Source organism: Ursus americanus, chromosome 5, assembly GCF_024610735.1.
Source record: "Ursus americanus isolate L20-20 chromosome 5, mUrsAme1.1.p, whole genome shotgun sequence".
In the NCBI taxonomy this organism is placed as follows: domain Eukaryota; kingdom Metazoa; phylum Chordata; class Mammalia; order Carnivora; family Ursidae; genus Ursus; species Ursus americanus.
Window position 1 is genome coordinate 28,620,781 of NC_142131.1, and position 17,804 is coordinate 28,638,584.

The 17,804-nt window shown below is 36.5% G+C and overlaps 1 protein-coding gene across 1 annotated transcript in view; it reads right to left on the reverse strand.

Annotated features, from left to right (window-relative positions):
• SCAMP1 (secretory carrier membrane protein 1) overlaps nucleotides 1-17,804 on the reverse strand; it is a 116,816-nt gene that overhangs the window by 57,644 nt on the left and 41,368 nt on the right. The window contains exons 3-6 of the mRNA XM_045796414.2: nucleotides 11,002-11,100; nucleotides 9,508-9,616; nucleotides 6,715-6,843; nucleotides 2,806-2,965 (exon numbers count right to left, since the gene is read on the reverse strand). Of these exons, the coding sequence (XP_045652370.1) occupies nucleotides 2,806-2,965; nucleotides 6,715-6,843; nucleotides 9,508-9,616; nucleotides 11,002-11,100 (497 nt within the window). The remainder of the gene's footprint in view (nucleotides 1-2,805; nucleotides 2,966-6,714; nucleotides 6,844-9,507; nucleotides 9,617-11,001; nucleotides 11,101-17,804) is intronic.

Below are 17,804 nucleotides of genomic sequence, written 5' to 3' on the forward strand. Positions count from 1 at the left end.
TGAGATCATGATCTGAGCCAAAACCAACAGTCGGATGCATAACCGACTGAGTCACGCAGGTGCGCCTTACTGCTTACTAGTCTTTTCTTCACTTCTGGGGGGAAACTTGGAGAAATAAAATTCAGGAGATATTTAAATAATCTTATGGCAGAAGAGGCAGATATACACATTAGCGAGAGAAGAGTAAAACTTGAAAACTTTTAGGGGCACCTAAGTGGCTGCTTCTCTCTCTCTGCCCCTCCCTCTGCTTGTGCGCTCTTGCTCTAATATAAATAAGTAAAACTTTAAACAAACAAAAAAAAAACCCGAAAACTTTTAAAAAGCATATTAGCTTCACTCCAGAGTCTGATTAATAAAAACTAAATGCTTTCAAAAACTACTTCTCTCAAGAAACCTTTGAACCTGGCCTAAAAGGTTTTAGCTACCATTTTCTACTGACTTACATAGTATGTTCAGATGCTTGTTTTCATTTCTTAATCATCAGTCTTGAAACAAAATATGAAACACTTGCATATTCTGACTGCCTTTCTCAAAGGCAGGAATCCCTATCAAAACTGATGTAAAATAAAGCATTCATGTGAATAAGTCTATTTAAAGCCCTATATTTAATATCAAGAATCATATCCAATGTACCTGTGATGAGATTTTCATATTTAAAGAAAAAGTTGTTATCAATACAAGTTTAACAAACTACCACATACAGCAGGAAAGACTTAGGCGCAGAAACACGTGGCAATGTGGATGAAAGAAATGCCGAAGTTACATACTGAGAAGGTACAGTAATGATGTAAAATACTTTAATTTCAACTTTCCCCATTAAAGATTATTCCTCTCAGTTCTGCTCTGAACAGGGAAACCCAGATAATTAATGTGTTTGGGATAAACTCTAACTGAGATGCAGCTAAGAACTTAGCCTACAGATTAATAATGACAGAAGTAAAAATGTTCCACAAAGCATTTTTATTTCAACTGGCAAAGAAAGGAAATAAAAGGAACCAAGTGACTTCAAGTAATAAAAGGCAGAAAGCTGGCTTTTAGTAGTTTGTTTTGACTACATTAGTCATAGAAGGTTTAAAACCCAGAAGTCATTAGTCTCATGTCACTTTCATTTTTTTTTAAGATTTTGTTTATTTATTCAGAGAAAGAGCATGTGAGAGAGAGCGCGCACGCACGCACCCACAGGTGGTGGAGGGGGAGGGATAGATGCGAGCGAGAAGCAGACTCCCCGCTGAGCAGGGAGCCCAATGTGGGGCTAGATCCCAAGGATCCCAAGATCATGACCTGAGCTGAAGGCAGATGCTTAAACGACTGAGCCACCCAGGCGCCACCTCATGTCGCTTTTAAAGGCTCAAAAACAATCCCATTCTTAACCCACCAGCATCATTACAAATGTATTAGTAACATGATGGAACTACGCAGACAAAACCCAAAGCCAGATGTTAAAAAATTTTAAAACCTTGTGAGCCAGGCCTTGATAACAAGGAAAAAAGCAGCAGTAACTCTCTTCCTAGATCATGGAAAGAGTAAATAGGTCCTTTTATTCCTCTCCAACCCATATCCAGAGGGGGCAGCTCTCCCCATTCCTTGATAACTAACCTCCATATTCTAATATATCCAAAGATTCTTTCCTTCTTTTCCTCCTTCCATCCATTTTCTTCCCTTCATTCCAATTCTAACCGATTTAGTTTTCTGTTGAATGACTCCTTTTCTCCCCAAATTCCCTCATCTTTTCCCTTTTCCTTCTGTTGTTGTGTTTTTTTTTCCATCTGTTTACATATCTGGGTTTCTAATTCCACAACGAAGGAATACACACTGTGGTTAATCAAAGAAATTCTATGTTGAAATGGGGAAAAAAACCTGAATGTGGCCCTGTATTTTCTCCAGTATAACATCTGCACAATACATAACCTATTTCCTAGTAACGCTGCCCCTCACTCATGAGAGCTAAAAAAAGGTTCATTACTCACAAACGAGTTTACTCAAAAATAAGTTGATAAATGACTGAATATATGGACTCATAGAGAACTGTTATCTAAATCGGCACTTCCCTACATTTATTTCTTAAAGCAATAGTCCAACAAGGTGTTCCACAGAAAAATAATGGTTTCATAGTCAAATCACAGTAGGTTCTTAAAAGAATCTAAGAAATCCTGAAGTGAAGAAATTTATTATTCGGCTTTTTCCAAACCTAAGCTAGTAAGTCCCTTTTTCGGCAACATTTATTAATACCTCACAGAACATGCATTTAGGAAATATTAATCCTAACCACTGATTAAAATATATCATACAAAATATTATAATCTTATAATCTTAATGGTTCTTAAATGTGAGAACTTTTGATAAGCTAAAAGTGAATTTACATAGAAATTAATTACCTTGCTAGGTCAAAGTGACTCACTTTAAATATCATAGGTATACCGACCTTACCTAGGTTCATTTAAGAATTGGACTATAATCACCATTTCTGATTTTTTTTTTTGAAGGGGAATAAAGAACAAAATTTTCCTTAATGTCAAGCGTATCATATGAAATAGAATATTTATTCTACAAGTATTAAGGTATAAGACTACTGTCATTTCTCCATTCATTTTCATGTTTGACCTTCGCAAGCGGGAGAAAAGAACGGGATTTTGTGACTTACAAAACCTAGTTACTACAAAGGCATGTTACATATGAATTTGTCAGAATATGTTACACAATAAAAAAAATTTTAGTGAAAATGTGTCAATTTTCCCCTTAAGGTTAATTACCAATTATTTACTTCACAGGTTTTAAAGAGTATATTTCAAAGTACACACATTTTACCTGAAAGCTCCGTAAAGTGGTCTGTACCAACAGACAAATGAACAAGGAGTAAAAAGCAAGAACCACAGGATACTCAATCCAAAATCAACCCCTCTTGTAGGATCAACACAAAACCAAGCCAAGCATCCGAAGATATTTAGAAAGAGGGTTACAGCGTGGACTGTGGAATCAAAAAACAAAATAGAAATGTTTACATTCAATTTATGAATTCATTCAACAAAAATTGTAAATGAAAAAATTCTTCCTTAGAGCAAATGTCTTCTACCCCTTGTTTCCAGTCAGAATCTTTCAAAACACATTGCTGTTTCTTACACATTTGATTTGAAAACAGTATATACAGGAAAAAGAGTCCTTAATATATGCACTGTCTGGCAACAATTCTTTTGGCCCTCTCCTAATGGGCAATTACCAGAGAAGCACTGCCTTAAGGGATTCTTCCTTGAGAAAGAAACATATGATGTGCCTCTGATCCAAGGCCCTGCCAGGGAAAGAACCAGGACTTGGGAGGAAAAAGATCCAACGCTCTGAATTACATTTTTACAGAGTAGGCTGCAAACTCCTCCCAGAGTAGACTATACAAGGAGGAAAAAACTGGGAAAGTGCCCTGTGCAATCTCTTTGTAACATTTTTAAGCAATTCATTAGAAGCACTGACCTAAAAATACTAATACAGTAGCAATTTCAAGAACTATATAGTCAATCTCTCAGGCTTATTCATCTTCATAGGGTTATCATTTTTTAAAGTGCTGGGATAAATACGGTGTTTTGGTAGAGGACTAAACTTACTTTTAAAGAAAGGAAATAATGCATTTCAGCTGCTGTGGCAGAACTTGCTTTTAATTAACACAGTTAATGGAAAATTCTTCATATGTTGTTAATAATTACATATCCAGAAAGACCTAAAACAAAAAATCTGAGTACTATCTAACTATACTTTGATCCTAAAGAACTACATTTACCCATTATAATTAATAACTTTTTAAAAGGATTTCTTAAAAATTTATTCACAGGCTTAATTAAAAGAAATATTTTTTTTCAAAAGTTAAAATAATGTTCAATGTAAATTAATATAAGAAAAATACACCAAGAAACTACTACTTGAATTAAAAATAAATGAAAAACCTAGTAAATCCAAATACAAAAATCTCAACTTATATTAAAAACTTTAAAATTTTTCCAACTTATTAAATAAAACTAGTTAAATTAACAAAAGAAGATAAAGACATACATTATAGGGTGCCTCTAAATTTGCTTTATTGACTAGCAAAATATACAAACTCTAAGAGACAGGGCACCAGAGGAAGAGTGAAAACACCTGGGTTATAGAGATATTCTATTGAGCTAATCAACCTCTGCATTTCAATTTTTCAGCTACAGAAATACAGGAGCTCTTCCACGTTTAAAACTCCACTCCAGGGGGTGCCTGGGTGGCGCAGTCATTAAGCGTCTGCCTTTGGCTCAGGGCGTGATCCCGGCGTTATGGGATCGAGCCCCACATCAGGCTCCTCTGCTATGAGCCTGCTTCTTCCTCTCCCACTCCCCCTGCTTGTGTTCCCTCTCTCGCTGGCTGTCTCTACCTCTGTCAAATAAATAAATAAAATCTTAAAAAAAAAAAAAAATAAAAAAATAAAAAAAAAAAAATAAAAAAAAAAAAAAATAAAACTCCACTCCATTCTATTACACAAAGAAGACTCTTCCTTATTAACTTTATTACCATTAGGATTTCTAACTCTCACGAAGTTAGCTTCCTAATAAATTTACACACGATCTTTAGTCTCAAAATAAAAGCAGTTTTTGTCAATGGCTTAAAAACAGATTTCAAAAGACCGTGAAATAGGAAGTTATCGTTTTTTAATATTAAATAGCATCCAACTGCCCAAAAAAGTTTTATATATTCACAACATTATAATTCAAATTTCAACCTTAAGAGAATTTTTAAAGGTTTATCTCCTAATTCGCCTAAGGAAAGAAAGAAAATATGGTTATGTGTATTTAAGGTTCATTAAAAATTCTTCCAACTATTGATAAAAATGTCAATTTAATTTTGTGTAATCTATTAAAATTTCTTTCTAAACGTTTTCACAGTAACCAAAAACCATGATCAATAAGTAATTTATTTGTACCCCCAAGAAGTAAGATGTCCAGGCCTACTTATTAAACAATTAGTCCACTTACACACAGATCAAAAAATATACAGAAAGGCAAGGTAACGTGAAACACATGATTCTATGTTGCTAATTTCAATCCCATTCCAATCCACTTGGTGGATTCCAGGTATACATATAACACTAAAATTTTTAGGGCATTTTCTCCACATGATTTGTAAACTGAATGACTCAACTTCACAGAAAATTTCCATTTGCTTTATTAAGCACTCAAATCTGTTATTAGTGGACCTAAATATGCAACTATCACTACAATATTCTTCTTGATAAACTCTGCATTACAACACAAACACCTAACATAAACGGATTTTAAACAGTATAATTATCTTCTTGACTAACTGATCTTTAAGTGGCTTGTTTTCCTTTTTTTTTTTTTTTTTAAATTCAAGAATATACTCAAAGAGGTTAAGAATCATTTCAGTGATAGTTCTAATTGCTTCAGTTCCTTTATAGAGTAAATTTTTTATTTCAAGTAAGGTACTTTTGAAAGTATATCTTCACTTATTTGGGTTTAAAACATAAATTATTTCTTCATTTTGGTACTCCGTAGGTTGTAAAACATGGAAATCTAGACTGGGCTCTGGAGTCAAGCTATCCAACTCCAATCCTAATTGTTGTGCGGTCCTGAACAAGTTACTCCAATTCTCTAAGCTTTGGTTTCCCTACCTTAGGTAAGTAAGAGAGTACCTGCTTCACAGTGTAGTTAGGAGTTAATAACATCATGTATACAAAGTGATGAGTACTGTGCCTGGCACAAATAAATTCTCAATGACTGTTCTCTTTCATTATAATTATTGCTACAGTGTGGAAGCACTCGTCTCCTCTGAAATCATTAACAGGTTGACACTTCTTGAAAATAACTTATTAAAACAATCTCCATTCTATGAAATTTAGAAACATCATTGAGCTGGTACTAGATCTTACTTTATTCCAGGTAATGCTTCTTTAAATATTGAGAGCTCTTTAAATACGAGATCTGTCAACTCAACAGGATTAAGAAAAACTGTACTCTAAATACCTCAGAAAGTTATATATTTATAAAACAAAACAGAACTCAGCTACATCTCTCCTACTAACATAGTAACATTAAAAGGGGCTGAGACTACTGTTTGTAATAAAAGTGAAACAAAAAAAGTGGGAATTCTGTGTACACAGAACTGTTAACAGCTTTACATTTTATTTTAGTTATTACATGAATTGTAATTATACTCAAAACAATGCAAGCACCACAGCGTAAATATATGTCCTAATGTTCCATTTAGTAAAATATCCTATATTAACTAGGTACTTCCAATAATAAAAGTACTTATCAACCACTAGAAAAGTAAATTGTGCTCAAAGCTCTAAGACAAATTATAATAATATTTTATGGCCCTTTTAAAAAGTCATACTGCTTTGAAGAATTTTTTAAACAGCCTTCATTTGTATAAAAATAGTATAATTTTTTCAAAACAAGTATTACCTAGATAGTATTTTACAACTACTCCTTTTTCCTCAAAACATACATATAAGTGACAGAGAAGTTCTTTCCTCAAAAGAATGCCAGTTCTCATATATGCTTTCCTCAGTTTAGATTGTCGCATACAGTCTAATTTTGCAATACCTAAATATGTTTCACTCTGAAAATTAAGAGCCATACAAAAAAACCTTTTCGTGATACTATCCTTAATATCTGAATTCCAAAAAGGGTGGTTTTGACAATAAAACATAAACTCTGTTGAACATACAATTTATTTTATACTCACACATCCACAAGTAGTACATAATCTTTACTGTCTTCTGGAATTCTACAGGAATGTCTACAGAAAAATCCTGATAAAAACAAGGTCCCACAGGAAAATTGCCAGGGAGAGGCGGCCAATTATTTTTTCTGCCTGCAAATTAAAAAAAAAAAAAAAAGTATATTAGGACCAATATGTGCTATTCTTACTTTTGGTTTCATAATAAAGAACATTATTTGTTCTTTCATAGATGTTTTATAGATCAAATCCTGTATCTCTACATTTCTATATTTATACAGCTTTGAAAGCCAAGCTTTGCATTTTTAAAAATTTTCCCAAAGTAGGGGCACATGGCTGGCTCAGTCGATAGAGTATGCGACGCTTGATCTAGGCTTGTGGGTTCAAATCCTGCACTGGGTGTAGAGATTACTTTAAAAAAAAAAATCTGAAATTTTTCCCCCAGGGTATCACTTTAGAAAACAGTAGATGGTAAAATATTTTTCCAGTGTCAAATAATGTTTAGCAGGAACCATTTATATACAGTTGATACAAGAAACAAAAAAGAACAAAAAGACATACCCTGTGACTCTACCCTAAAAACAGACTTATTTCTCAAAGTCCCAAGAGTCTGGCTGTCATGTGAAGGTCATGCAGTTTTTAAATATCTACAATTTCCTCTTCAGCATCTTAAGTATTTGAATATAATTCCTAGCCCATGTGGAGAGGGAAGACCAGCTTCTGAATTTTGAGTTTCCTACTGTTAACTCCATGAAGAAACACACGATTCACTAATACCAAAGAATCAAATTTGGATATCCCAAAGTCTGAAAAAATGATATTCAAAATATCCATGTAAGAAAACCATCAAACTAGGAGAAAATATGAAACAGTCAGGAGACGGGAGCCAAGGAATTTTAACACCATCAAAAACTGAGAGGAAAAATAAATTCAAACTATGAGGAGGGAAAAACATGTCTTTATAAAGAAATGAAACTGAAAATAGGGCTTGGGAAGAGGTGGGAGCAATAGAAACACTAAAATTAAAGCAAGAAGTCAAAACATTAAAAACAGAAGGTAAACACAACACCTAAAGGCCATTTCTCATTTTAGAAATTATATGCAACAATTTTTGAAAATTTGATTTTATATACTTTGTATAGATGAAGAAAATTTTACAGTGGAAAACAAGAAAGACCTATGTCTGATTCTTCCCAACATGTCTGTGCTATTTATAATTCTTTCCAAATTTCATATTCATTTCTCATATAAGTTTCATACTACTTGAGAGGAGCAGAGAATAGCAACATAAGAACTAGGACCTGAAAACAGAAGTGCCTAGCCATTTATTGGCTAGGGGGCACTGTGTACCTTAAACTCTTAAAGACTTGATAAAATCTGAAGACATCTATAAAATCTTATGTTTCTTCATAAATTTAAGAGTAGAAATAACAAGAGAATAACAACTATACCACCCTTCAGAGAATTATACTGATAATTAAATGAGTTAATAGAGGATAAGTGTAATGTACTACAAAGTCTAACACTTAATTTCTCACTCTTCATTACTATCTTTACTAAAGTATCTCCCATAGAAATAACTTATATTAGTCAATACTAAGGACATAGGACAGATTTTACTACAGGTATTTCAAAAACACTGATCTCAAATAAACCTTTAGTTTCTCCTTTTATAGATGTTCTTTCTAATGTCGCAAGCCAACAAAATGGCCAAGGATGAATGTGTCCTCACAAGGCCCTAGGCTTACACACTTTTTTTTAATAGTCTTTGAATATATAAATTTTACTTTTAGTTTTTATTTAAATTTGCTAGTTAACATATAGTGTAATACTAGTTTCAGGGTACATTATAGTGGTTTAACCCTTCCATACAATACCTGGTGCTCATCACAGCAAGTGCACTCCTTGACCCCCAACCCCACCCACCTCCCCTCTGGTAACCATCAGTTTGTTCTCTACAGCTGAGTGTGTTTCTCAATTTGCTTCTTTTCTCCCCCTATGATCGTTGGTTTTGTTTCTTAAACTCCACATATGAGTGAAATCATATTGTATTTGTCGTCTTCTGACTTAGGCTTACACAATCTAAGATAAGGAAGAAATAGTTCAGTATATTGTTGCTGACCTAGCCCTGTCACTATCCTAGACATAGTAACAATGACCTGTCTAGCTCTTTAATCCTGTAGCCAGACACTGCTACCTTTCTCTAAGATACGACCTTGAAGTGGCCTTTGGTAGTCACAGTCTAATAGATTTCATGGCAAGTGATCAATTCAGTACTTATTTCTTTGGTATTATTGAGAAACCCGAGGCTTCCCAGAGTCGTGCCACACATTTTTTTTTAATATGATTTGACAGGTATGTTATACTGCTGAAGACAGGGGCAGATAATTAGAAACTGGGCTGAATAAATAAACAGAAAAAAAAAAAAAAAAAAAAGAAACTGGGCTGAATAAAAAAGTTAAATTTAGGGCACAATCCCATGTACTCTTAAAGCTTCAATAGACTCAAAGAGGGCCCAAGTGCAGAATCAAAGGCTCCTGGCCAAACCCCAAAATTATCATATTCACATTCACTTTCTGTGTGATAAGGCTAACACTGTTATAATCTATCAAAAGACTATGCAAATCAGCCAAGATCAGAGAGCTACAGAGTAACAAGCAGGAAATCTGCTTTCTGATCTTGCTAGAACAGGAAAAAATGGCATGGCTTTATCCATAAACCAAATGACTTAAGAGCTAGTACAGGCATAATTTAAAGTGTTTAGAAATTATTTTTATTTCAAACTTCTTTGGATACTACCATGTTGACTGAGATTTTGCATTTCTCGTTCTCGTCGATCTAATTCTGCTGCTTTTCTTTCTAGTTCTTCTTGGCGCTTAAGAAGCTCAGCTTGTGCCAAAGCATGTTCCTTAAACAAACAAACAAAACATCAATGAATGAACAGGTTGTCAGAATTAGAAAATCCTGTAACACGACTATGCTATCTACTCCCTCTCTTCCTCTACAATGCCAGAAACTTTTTTTTAAGTTTATTTATTTTTTAGTCATCTCTTCACTGAATGTGGGGCTTGAACTCACAACCCCAAGATCAAGAGTCATACAATGTCAGAATCTTAATTCAAATACTCTTCCAAAATATAGGAATTCAGGGGCACCTTGGTGGTTTAGTCAGTCATGGGGCTCCCCGCTCAGTGGGGAGTCTGCTTCTCCCTCTCCTCCCTGGTCGTGCTCTATCTCTGTCGCTACCCCTGGCTCTCTCGCTCTCTCAAATAAATAAATAAAATCTTTTAAAAAAATACAGGAATTCACTGAAAGTTACAGTTTCGGAAGATATTATGGAGATACTTGACTGACTTTGGTTTGGGGTTTTTTGTTTTGTTTTGTTTTTAAAGATTTTATTTATTCATTTGTCAGAAAGAGAGAGCACAAACAGGGGAGCGGCAGGCAGAGGGAGAAGCAGGCTCCCCACGGAGCAAGGAGCCCGATATGGGGCTCAATCCCAGGACCCAGCTGAAGACAGACGCTTAAACAACTGAGCCACCCAGGCGTCCCTGATTTTGGTTTTTTGGTTATGAAAACCGTCAGTGAAAATATTGGGCATATTTAGAACAGGGCAAAATTCTCTCAGTAAGTCAGAGTCCTAATTGGGAAAATAAAATTAAGGTGACCTCTATGCCTAAATGAGAATGATGAACAAAGGGAACAACTGAGGCAAAACAGACAAAGGGAGAAAATGATAACTGAATTGCCTCTTAAGAATTGGTTTGAATGGTACCTAAGGTTTCCAATGCAAGAATATACAGTATCTTCTATTTTAGAAGACAATGAGATGAAAGAAGGATATGATTAAGAAATTCTGGTTTGTAAACTCCATCTGCCTTTATGTAACACAAGGCATCCTATTCATCTCCTTTATTCTCATATTTTTACCACCTGCTACTTCCTACCATTGTCCTTTGCTTAGCCATTACAACTCTTTTCCAATAGTTTCTTATTATTGGTACAAGTGAAGCCAACAAAAGGCAACAAAAATTTCCCTAAACAAGTTGTTCATAAAGAGGATATATGAATTCAATAACTGCTAATAATAGGATAAAGTCAATATTACAAGCTGAAAAAGCACTGTGTTATAGGGTTGACAAACTAGCTAACCCAGACTCAAAAGTAAGTTAAAAATTAAATAAGGCAAAAAAAAAAAAAATTAAGTAAGGCAACATATAAAGAATTCTACCCTGAAGATGTTACTGATATTGTAATTTCCAATACAAATTTACACACATAACATGAACTAACCTTTGCAATCTGTGTATAAGCTGGATGTTCCTCCGTTGGTTTCATTATTGCTGGTTGTGTACTGGGTACATTAGGCATTTTCACAGTGCCTGGTGGAGGCTAGGAAGATTAAGAAAAGGACAAATTATATAAGACAGAGATCCAATTTTAACTTCTTTCAAAAGGCCTAACCCCCCAAAAAAGCAAAACACCAAGAATTCCTCTCTCCCTCCTCTAGCGTGTAGTAAAGTGCTGCTTCAGCGCTCCATCTCCATTTTCTCAAACTCACTCATTCCTCAACTCTCCAATTTGGCTGTTACCGCTACCACTACACCGCAAACACTCTCCTCCAGGATGCCACGTGTAAAAACACAAAACAAAACCGTGAAGTATTGCTTTTTAGTAAAATACAAATAGTGCCAAACTGAGGAATTTACATCAAGGTTAATTGTTAACTCTTTCCACCAAAGAAAGGGATGTGCCGGGGCCCTAAAAAGTTCATAGAAGAGGTTGGCTGAGAAGATGGCAGAGGAGGAGGGCCCTAAACTCAGCTCCTCCCACAGATACAACTAGAAAACATCCACATCCACGGAAATAACGGGAAACAGCCCAAGGGCTGGCAGTCACTCCACAATGAAAGGCAGGGAAGAGTCCACATCAAAGGAGGTATGAAGGGCAAAGATAGAGTCTGGGAGCAAAAGGGACCGCAGTCAGCCGCCACTGAGAAGGAGCCCATGGCACAGAGAACAGCGGCAAACAGACTTTCATACAGGGGAGCCTGCTAGCAGGGAGGATGAATCTCCATATTTGCCTTTGAAATTTCATGAGTTCTTAAAACCAGCAGGACTTAAAACCTAGAATTTTAAAAACCAGCATATTCAGCACTGGGAGAGCCCAGAAGATGTTAGGAAACAGAGTCCCTCATCTTAAAGAGAGAGCATGAAAAACAGCCTATGCAGATGCAGTGTAGAACTAGCCATTTGAAAAATGCCATGAGCAGACAAGAAGGGGAGAGATTTGCTCATCTCAGAGCACAGCCCGGAGAGACAGCAATCATGGGGAGACGCCTCCAGGAATAAAGGAGCTGGCAGGTGACATTTTCCTCCCCTGCTCCCCAGCATAAATAACAGCCACCTGCGGAAACCAGCACTGTGTGGACACATGCTACTTAACTTGCTTACACCAAACCAAGCCCCGCCATATGTGCTTTGGCAGATCAGCCCTTCCCAGTCATGCTCCCCTGAGTCCTGCTGCTGTGGGGTCCCTCCTCCCAGAAGACCCTCCTGCCAGTACATCTCCTGACCTGCTTCTTTTGCAGGACTGCAGTTCCAGCAGTGGCAGGTATTATTTCACAAGGAGGCCACTGCACGCCTTGCTACTCACAGTAGGTAAAGAGAGCATCAGCAAACAACCGGACTGAAGGAAAAAGATGCCAGAACTCAACAGCAGAGCACCCGCAACACACCCTGGGGGACAGGGACACTGCACTACAGGGTTCTATAATACCTCTTCTTCAAAGGCTATTATTGTTAAGAGTAAAGTAAGTAGCTGACTTCTCTAACACAGAGAACAGACACAGAAAGTCAAACAGAATGAGAAGACAGAGAAACATCTCCCAAATGAAAGAACAAACCAAACCACAGCAAGAGACCAAAGCAAAATGGTTATAAATAAGATGCCTGAAAGAAAATTTAAAGTAATGATCAAAAAGAAACTCACTGGACTGGAGAAAAGAGTGGAGGACATCAGTGAGACCCTTAACACGGAGATAAAAAAAAGAACCAGAGGTCAAGAACACAATAAGTGAAATTAAAAATACACTTGATGTAGTAAATAGCAGTCTTGATGAAGCCAAGGAATGAATTAATACCTGGAAGACAGAGTAATACAAAGTAACCAAGCTGAGCAAAGGAAAGAAAAGTATACAAATTGAGAACAGTATTAAAGAACTCAGCAACTCCATCAAAGGTAGTAACATCAACATTACAGGGATCTCAGAAGGAGAGAGAGAGGCAGAAAATTTATTTGAAGAAATAACTGAAAACTTCCCTAATGTGGGGAAGGTAACAGATATCCAGATTCAGGAGGAAGGGAGATCCTCTAAAAAAATTCAACCCAAGGAGGTCCACAGCAAGACACATAGCAATTAAAATGGCAAAAAGTAGGGATAAAGAAAAAACATTTAAAGACAAAAGGTAGCAGTTACATACAAGGAAAATCCAATAAGGCTACAAGTGAATTTTTCAGCAGCAACTTTGCAGGCCAGAAGGGAGTGGCATGATACATTCAAAGCAGTACAAGGGAAAAATATGCAGCCAAGAATGCTCTATCCAGTAAGGTTATCATCCAGAATAGAAAGAGAGATAAAGAGTTTCCCAGGAAAACAAATGTTAAAGGAATTCATAAGCACTAAACCAGCCCTACAAGAAATTTTAAAGAGGATTCTTTGAGTGAAAAAGAAAGACCATAAGTGAGAGTACAAAAAATAAAAAACACAAAAGCAGTAAAAATAAATATTTCTGTAAAACTCATTGAAGAGATTCATAAAATAAAAGGAATGTGAAATATGACACTATATACCTACAAGACAGGAGGAAGAGGAGCAAAGAATGGGTTTAAACTTAAGCAACCATCAACTTTAATATAGACTGCTATATGCAGAAGATGTTATATACAAATATAATGGTAACCAAAAATCAAAACCCAGTAATAAATATACAAAAACTAAAGAGAAAGGGATCCAAACATATCATGAAAAAAAGCCAATTAACCATGAAAGACAGGAAGAGAAGAAAGAATCAGAAAATCTATAGAAACAACCATAAAACAAAATGACATAACTACATATCTATTAATAATTGCTCTGAATGTAAATGGACTAAATGATCCAATTAAAAGACAGAGGGTGACAGAGTGGATACACAAATAAGATCCATGTATATTTGTTATGAGACTCATTTCAGACCTAGAGACACCTGCAGATCGAAAGTGAGGGGACAGAAAAACATTTATCATGCAAATGGATGCCAAAAAAAACCTGGGTAGCAATATTTATATTGGACAAAATAGACTTAAAACAAAAGACCACAAGAGACAAACAAGGGCACTATGTAATAATGAAGGAGACAAGAAGAGATAACAACTGTAAATATATATGCACCTAACATGGGAGCACCCAAATACATAAAATAGTTAATAAATATAAAGGAACTAATCAATAGTAATACAATAATGGTGACAGTAGAGGGCTTTAACACCCTACTTGCATCAATGGACAGATCATTCAAACAGAAAATCAACAAGGAAACAGTGGCTTTGAATGACACAATGGACCAGGTGGACTTAAGACATATTCAAAACATTCCATCCTAAAAGAGCAGAATACACATTCAAGTGCACACTGGACATTTTCCAGAATAGATCACATATGAGGCCACAAAAAAACTCTCAACAAATTCAAAAAATTCAAAGTCATACCGTGCATCTTTTCTGACGACAACGCTATGAAACTAGAAATCAACCACAAGAAAAAATCTGGAAGGAATACAAATACATGGACGTTAAATAACATGCTATTAAACACTGAATGGGCCAACCAAGAAATCAAAGAAATCAAAAATTACATGGAAACCAAAGAAAATGAAAACACAATGGTCCAAAATCTTTGGGATGGGGGTGCCTGGGTGGCTCAGTTGGTTGAGCGTATGACTCTTGATTTCACTTGGGATCAAGCCTTGCGTTGGTCTCATGCTCACCACAGAGTCTGAGATTCTCTCTCTTCCTCTCTCTCTCCCTCCACCCTTTCCCCCCACTCACATGCTCGCTCTCTAAAGAAAGAAAGAAATTATATCTTTTTTTTTTAAGATTTTATTTATTTATTTGACAGAGAGAGAGACAGCCAGCGAGAGAGGGAACACAGGCAGGGGGAGTGGGAGAGGAAGAAGCAGGCTCCCAGCGGAAGAGCCCAATGTGGGGCTCAATCCCAGAACGCCGGGATCACGCCCTGAGCCAAAGGCAGCCGCTTAATGACTGAGCCACCCAGGCGCCCCAGAAATTACATCTTTTAAAAAAATAAAAATCTTTGGGATGCAGCAAAAGTACTTCTAAGAGAAAAGTTTATAGCAATACTGGCCTACCTCAAGAAGTAAGAAAAATCTCAAGTAAGCAACCTAACCTTATACCTAAAGGAGCTAGAAAAAGAAAAAAACCCAAGCCCAGGAAAAGGAAGGCAATAAAAATTAGACCAGAAATAAATGATCTAGAAACTGAAAAAAACAATAGAACAGATCCATGAATCTAGGAGGTGGTTCTGTGACAATATCTAAAAAACAATAAATCCGTCAAGACTCATTAGAGGGGGGAAAAAAAGTGTGGGGGACCCAAATAAACAAAATTACTAATGGAAGAGGAGAAACAACTAACATCACAGAAGTACAAACAATTTTAACAGAATATTATGAAACCCTGTACGCCAAAAAATTGGACTTAGAAAAAAATGGATAAATTCCTGGAAATATATAACATGCTAAAACTAGCACAGGAAGAAACAGAAAATGTGGACAGACCAACCACCAGCAATGAAATTGAATCAGTGGTCAAAAAACCAAAGTCCAGGACCAGACAACCTCACAGGTGAATTCTACCAAACATTTAAGCAAGAGTTAATACTCATTCTTCTCAAACTTTCCCCAAAAATGCAAGAGGAATGAAGACTTCCAAATTCATTCTATGAGGCCAATATCCCAAATACCAAAACCAAATAGAGATACCACTAAAGAAGAGAACTACAGGCTACTATTTCTGATGAATAATAGATGGAAAAGTCCTTAACAAAATATTAACCAACCAAATCCAACAATGTATTTAAAAAAATCATGCACCACAATCAAGTAGGATTTACTCCCAGGATGCAAGGGTGGTTCAATATTTGCAAATCAATCAACGTGATATATCACATCAATAAGAAAAAGGATAAAAACCATATGATCATTTCAACAGATGCTGAAAAAGCATTTCACAAAGTACAATATTCATTCATGGATAAAAACCCTCAACAAGGTAGGTCTAGAGAGAACATACCTCCACATAATAAAGGCCTTATACTAAAAACCCACAGCTAACATCATACTCAATAGGTAAAAACTGAGAGCTTTTCCCCAAAGGTCAGGAACAAGACAAGGACGTCCACTCTCACCACTTTCATTCAACATAGTATGGGAAGTCCTAGCCACAACAATCCTACAACAAAAAGAAAAAAAAGGGGGCACTTGCTTGGCTCAGTCATTAAGTGTCTGCCTTCGGCTCAGGTCATAATCCTGGAGTCCCAGGATCAAAACCCACATCAGGCCCCCCACTCAGCGGGGAGTCTGCTTCTCCCTCTGCCCCTCATCCTGTTCATGTGTGCTCTCTCTCTTGCTTGCTCTCTCTCAAATAAATAAAATCTTAAAAATAAAAAAAGAAAGAAAAAGAAAAAAGGTTGGGGCACCTGGGTGGCTCAGTTGAGCATCTGACTCTTGATTTTGGCTCACGTCATAATCTCAGGGTTGTGAGATTGGGCCCACGTCTGGCTCTATACTCAGTGTAGAGTCTGCTTGAGATTCTCTCTCTCCCTCTCTGCCTCTGCCCCTCCCCCGCAATCATGTGCATGTGTGCACACACTTGCTCACTTTCTCCCTCTCTCTCAAAATAAGTAAGTAAAATCTTTAGAGGAAAAAAGGGAAATAAGGAATTGGTAAGGAAGAAGTAAAACTTTCACTATTTGCTGGGGCGCCTGGGTGGCACAGCAGTTAAGCGTCTGCCTTCGGCTCAGGGCGTGATCCCACCGTTATGGGATCGAGCCCCACATCAGGCTCCTCCGCTATGAGCCTGCTTCTTCCTCTACCACTCCCCCTGCTTGTGTTCCCTCTCTCGCTGGCTGTCACTATCTCTGTCAAATAAATAAATAAAATCTTTAAAAACAAAAACAAAACCCTGAAGACTCCACCAAAAAAACTACCAGAACTGATAACTGAATTCAGTAAAGTTGTAGGATACAGTATCAATGTACAGAAATCTGTTGCATCACTTTTTTTTTTTAAGACAGAGAGAAGGGAGCAAGGGGCAGAGGGAGAGAGAGAGAAAGAATCCCAAGTGAGCTCCAAGGGACTATCTCACAACCCTGAGATCGTGACCTGAGCCAAAATCAAGAGTCAGATGCTCAAGTGACTGAACCACCCAGTGCCTCTGTTGCATTTCTATACCCTAATAATGAAGCAGCAGAAAGAGAGATTAAGAAAACAATCCCATTTACAATGCACCAAAAATAATAAGATACCTAGGAATAAATCTAACTAAAAAGGTGAAAGACTTACACTCCAAAAACTATAAAACACTGATGAAAGTAAGTGAAGATGACACAAAGAAATGGAAAGACATTCCATGCTCATGGATTGAGAGAAAAATTATTGTTAAAATGTCTATACTACCCAAAGCAATCCATACATTTAATGCAATCCCTAGCAAAATACCAACAGCATTTTTCACAAAACTAGAACAAGCAATCCTAAAATTTGTTTGGAACCACAATGACCTCAAACAGCCAAAGCCATCTTAAAAAAGAAAAACACAACTGGAGTTACCACAATCCCAGATTTCAAGTTATGTTACAAAGCAGTAGTAGTTAAAACAGGACGGTACTGGCATAAAAAAGGATACATTAGATCAACAGAATAGAAAATCCAGAAATAAACCCGCAATTATACGGCCAATTAATCTCTGACAAAGGAGGAATGAATACACAACGGGAAAAAGTGTCTCCAACAAATGGTGTTGGGAAAGCTGGACAG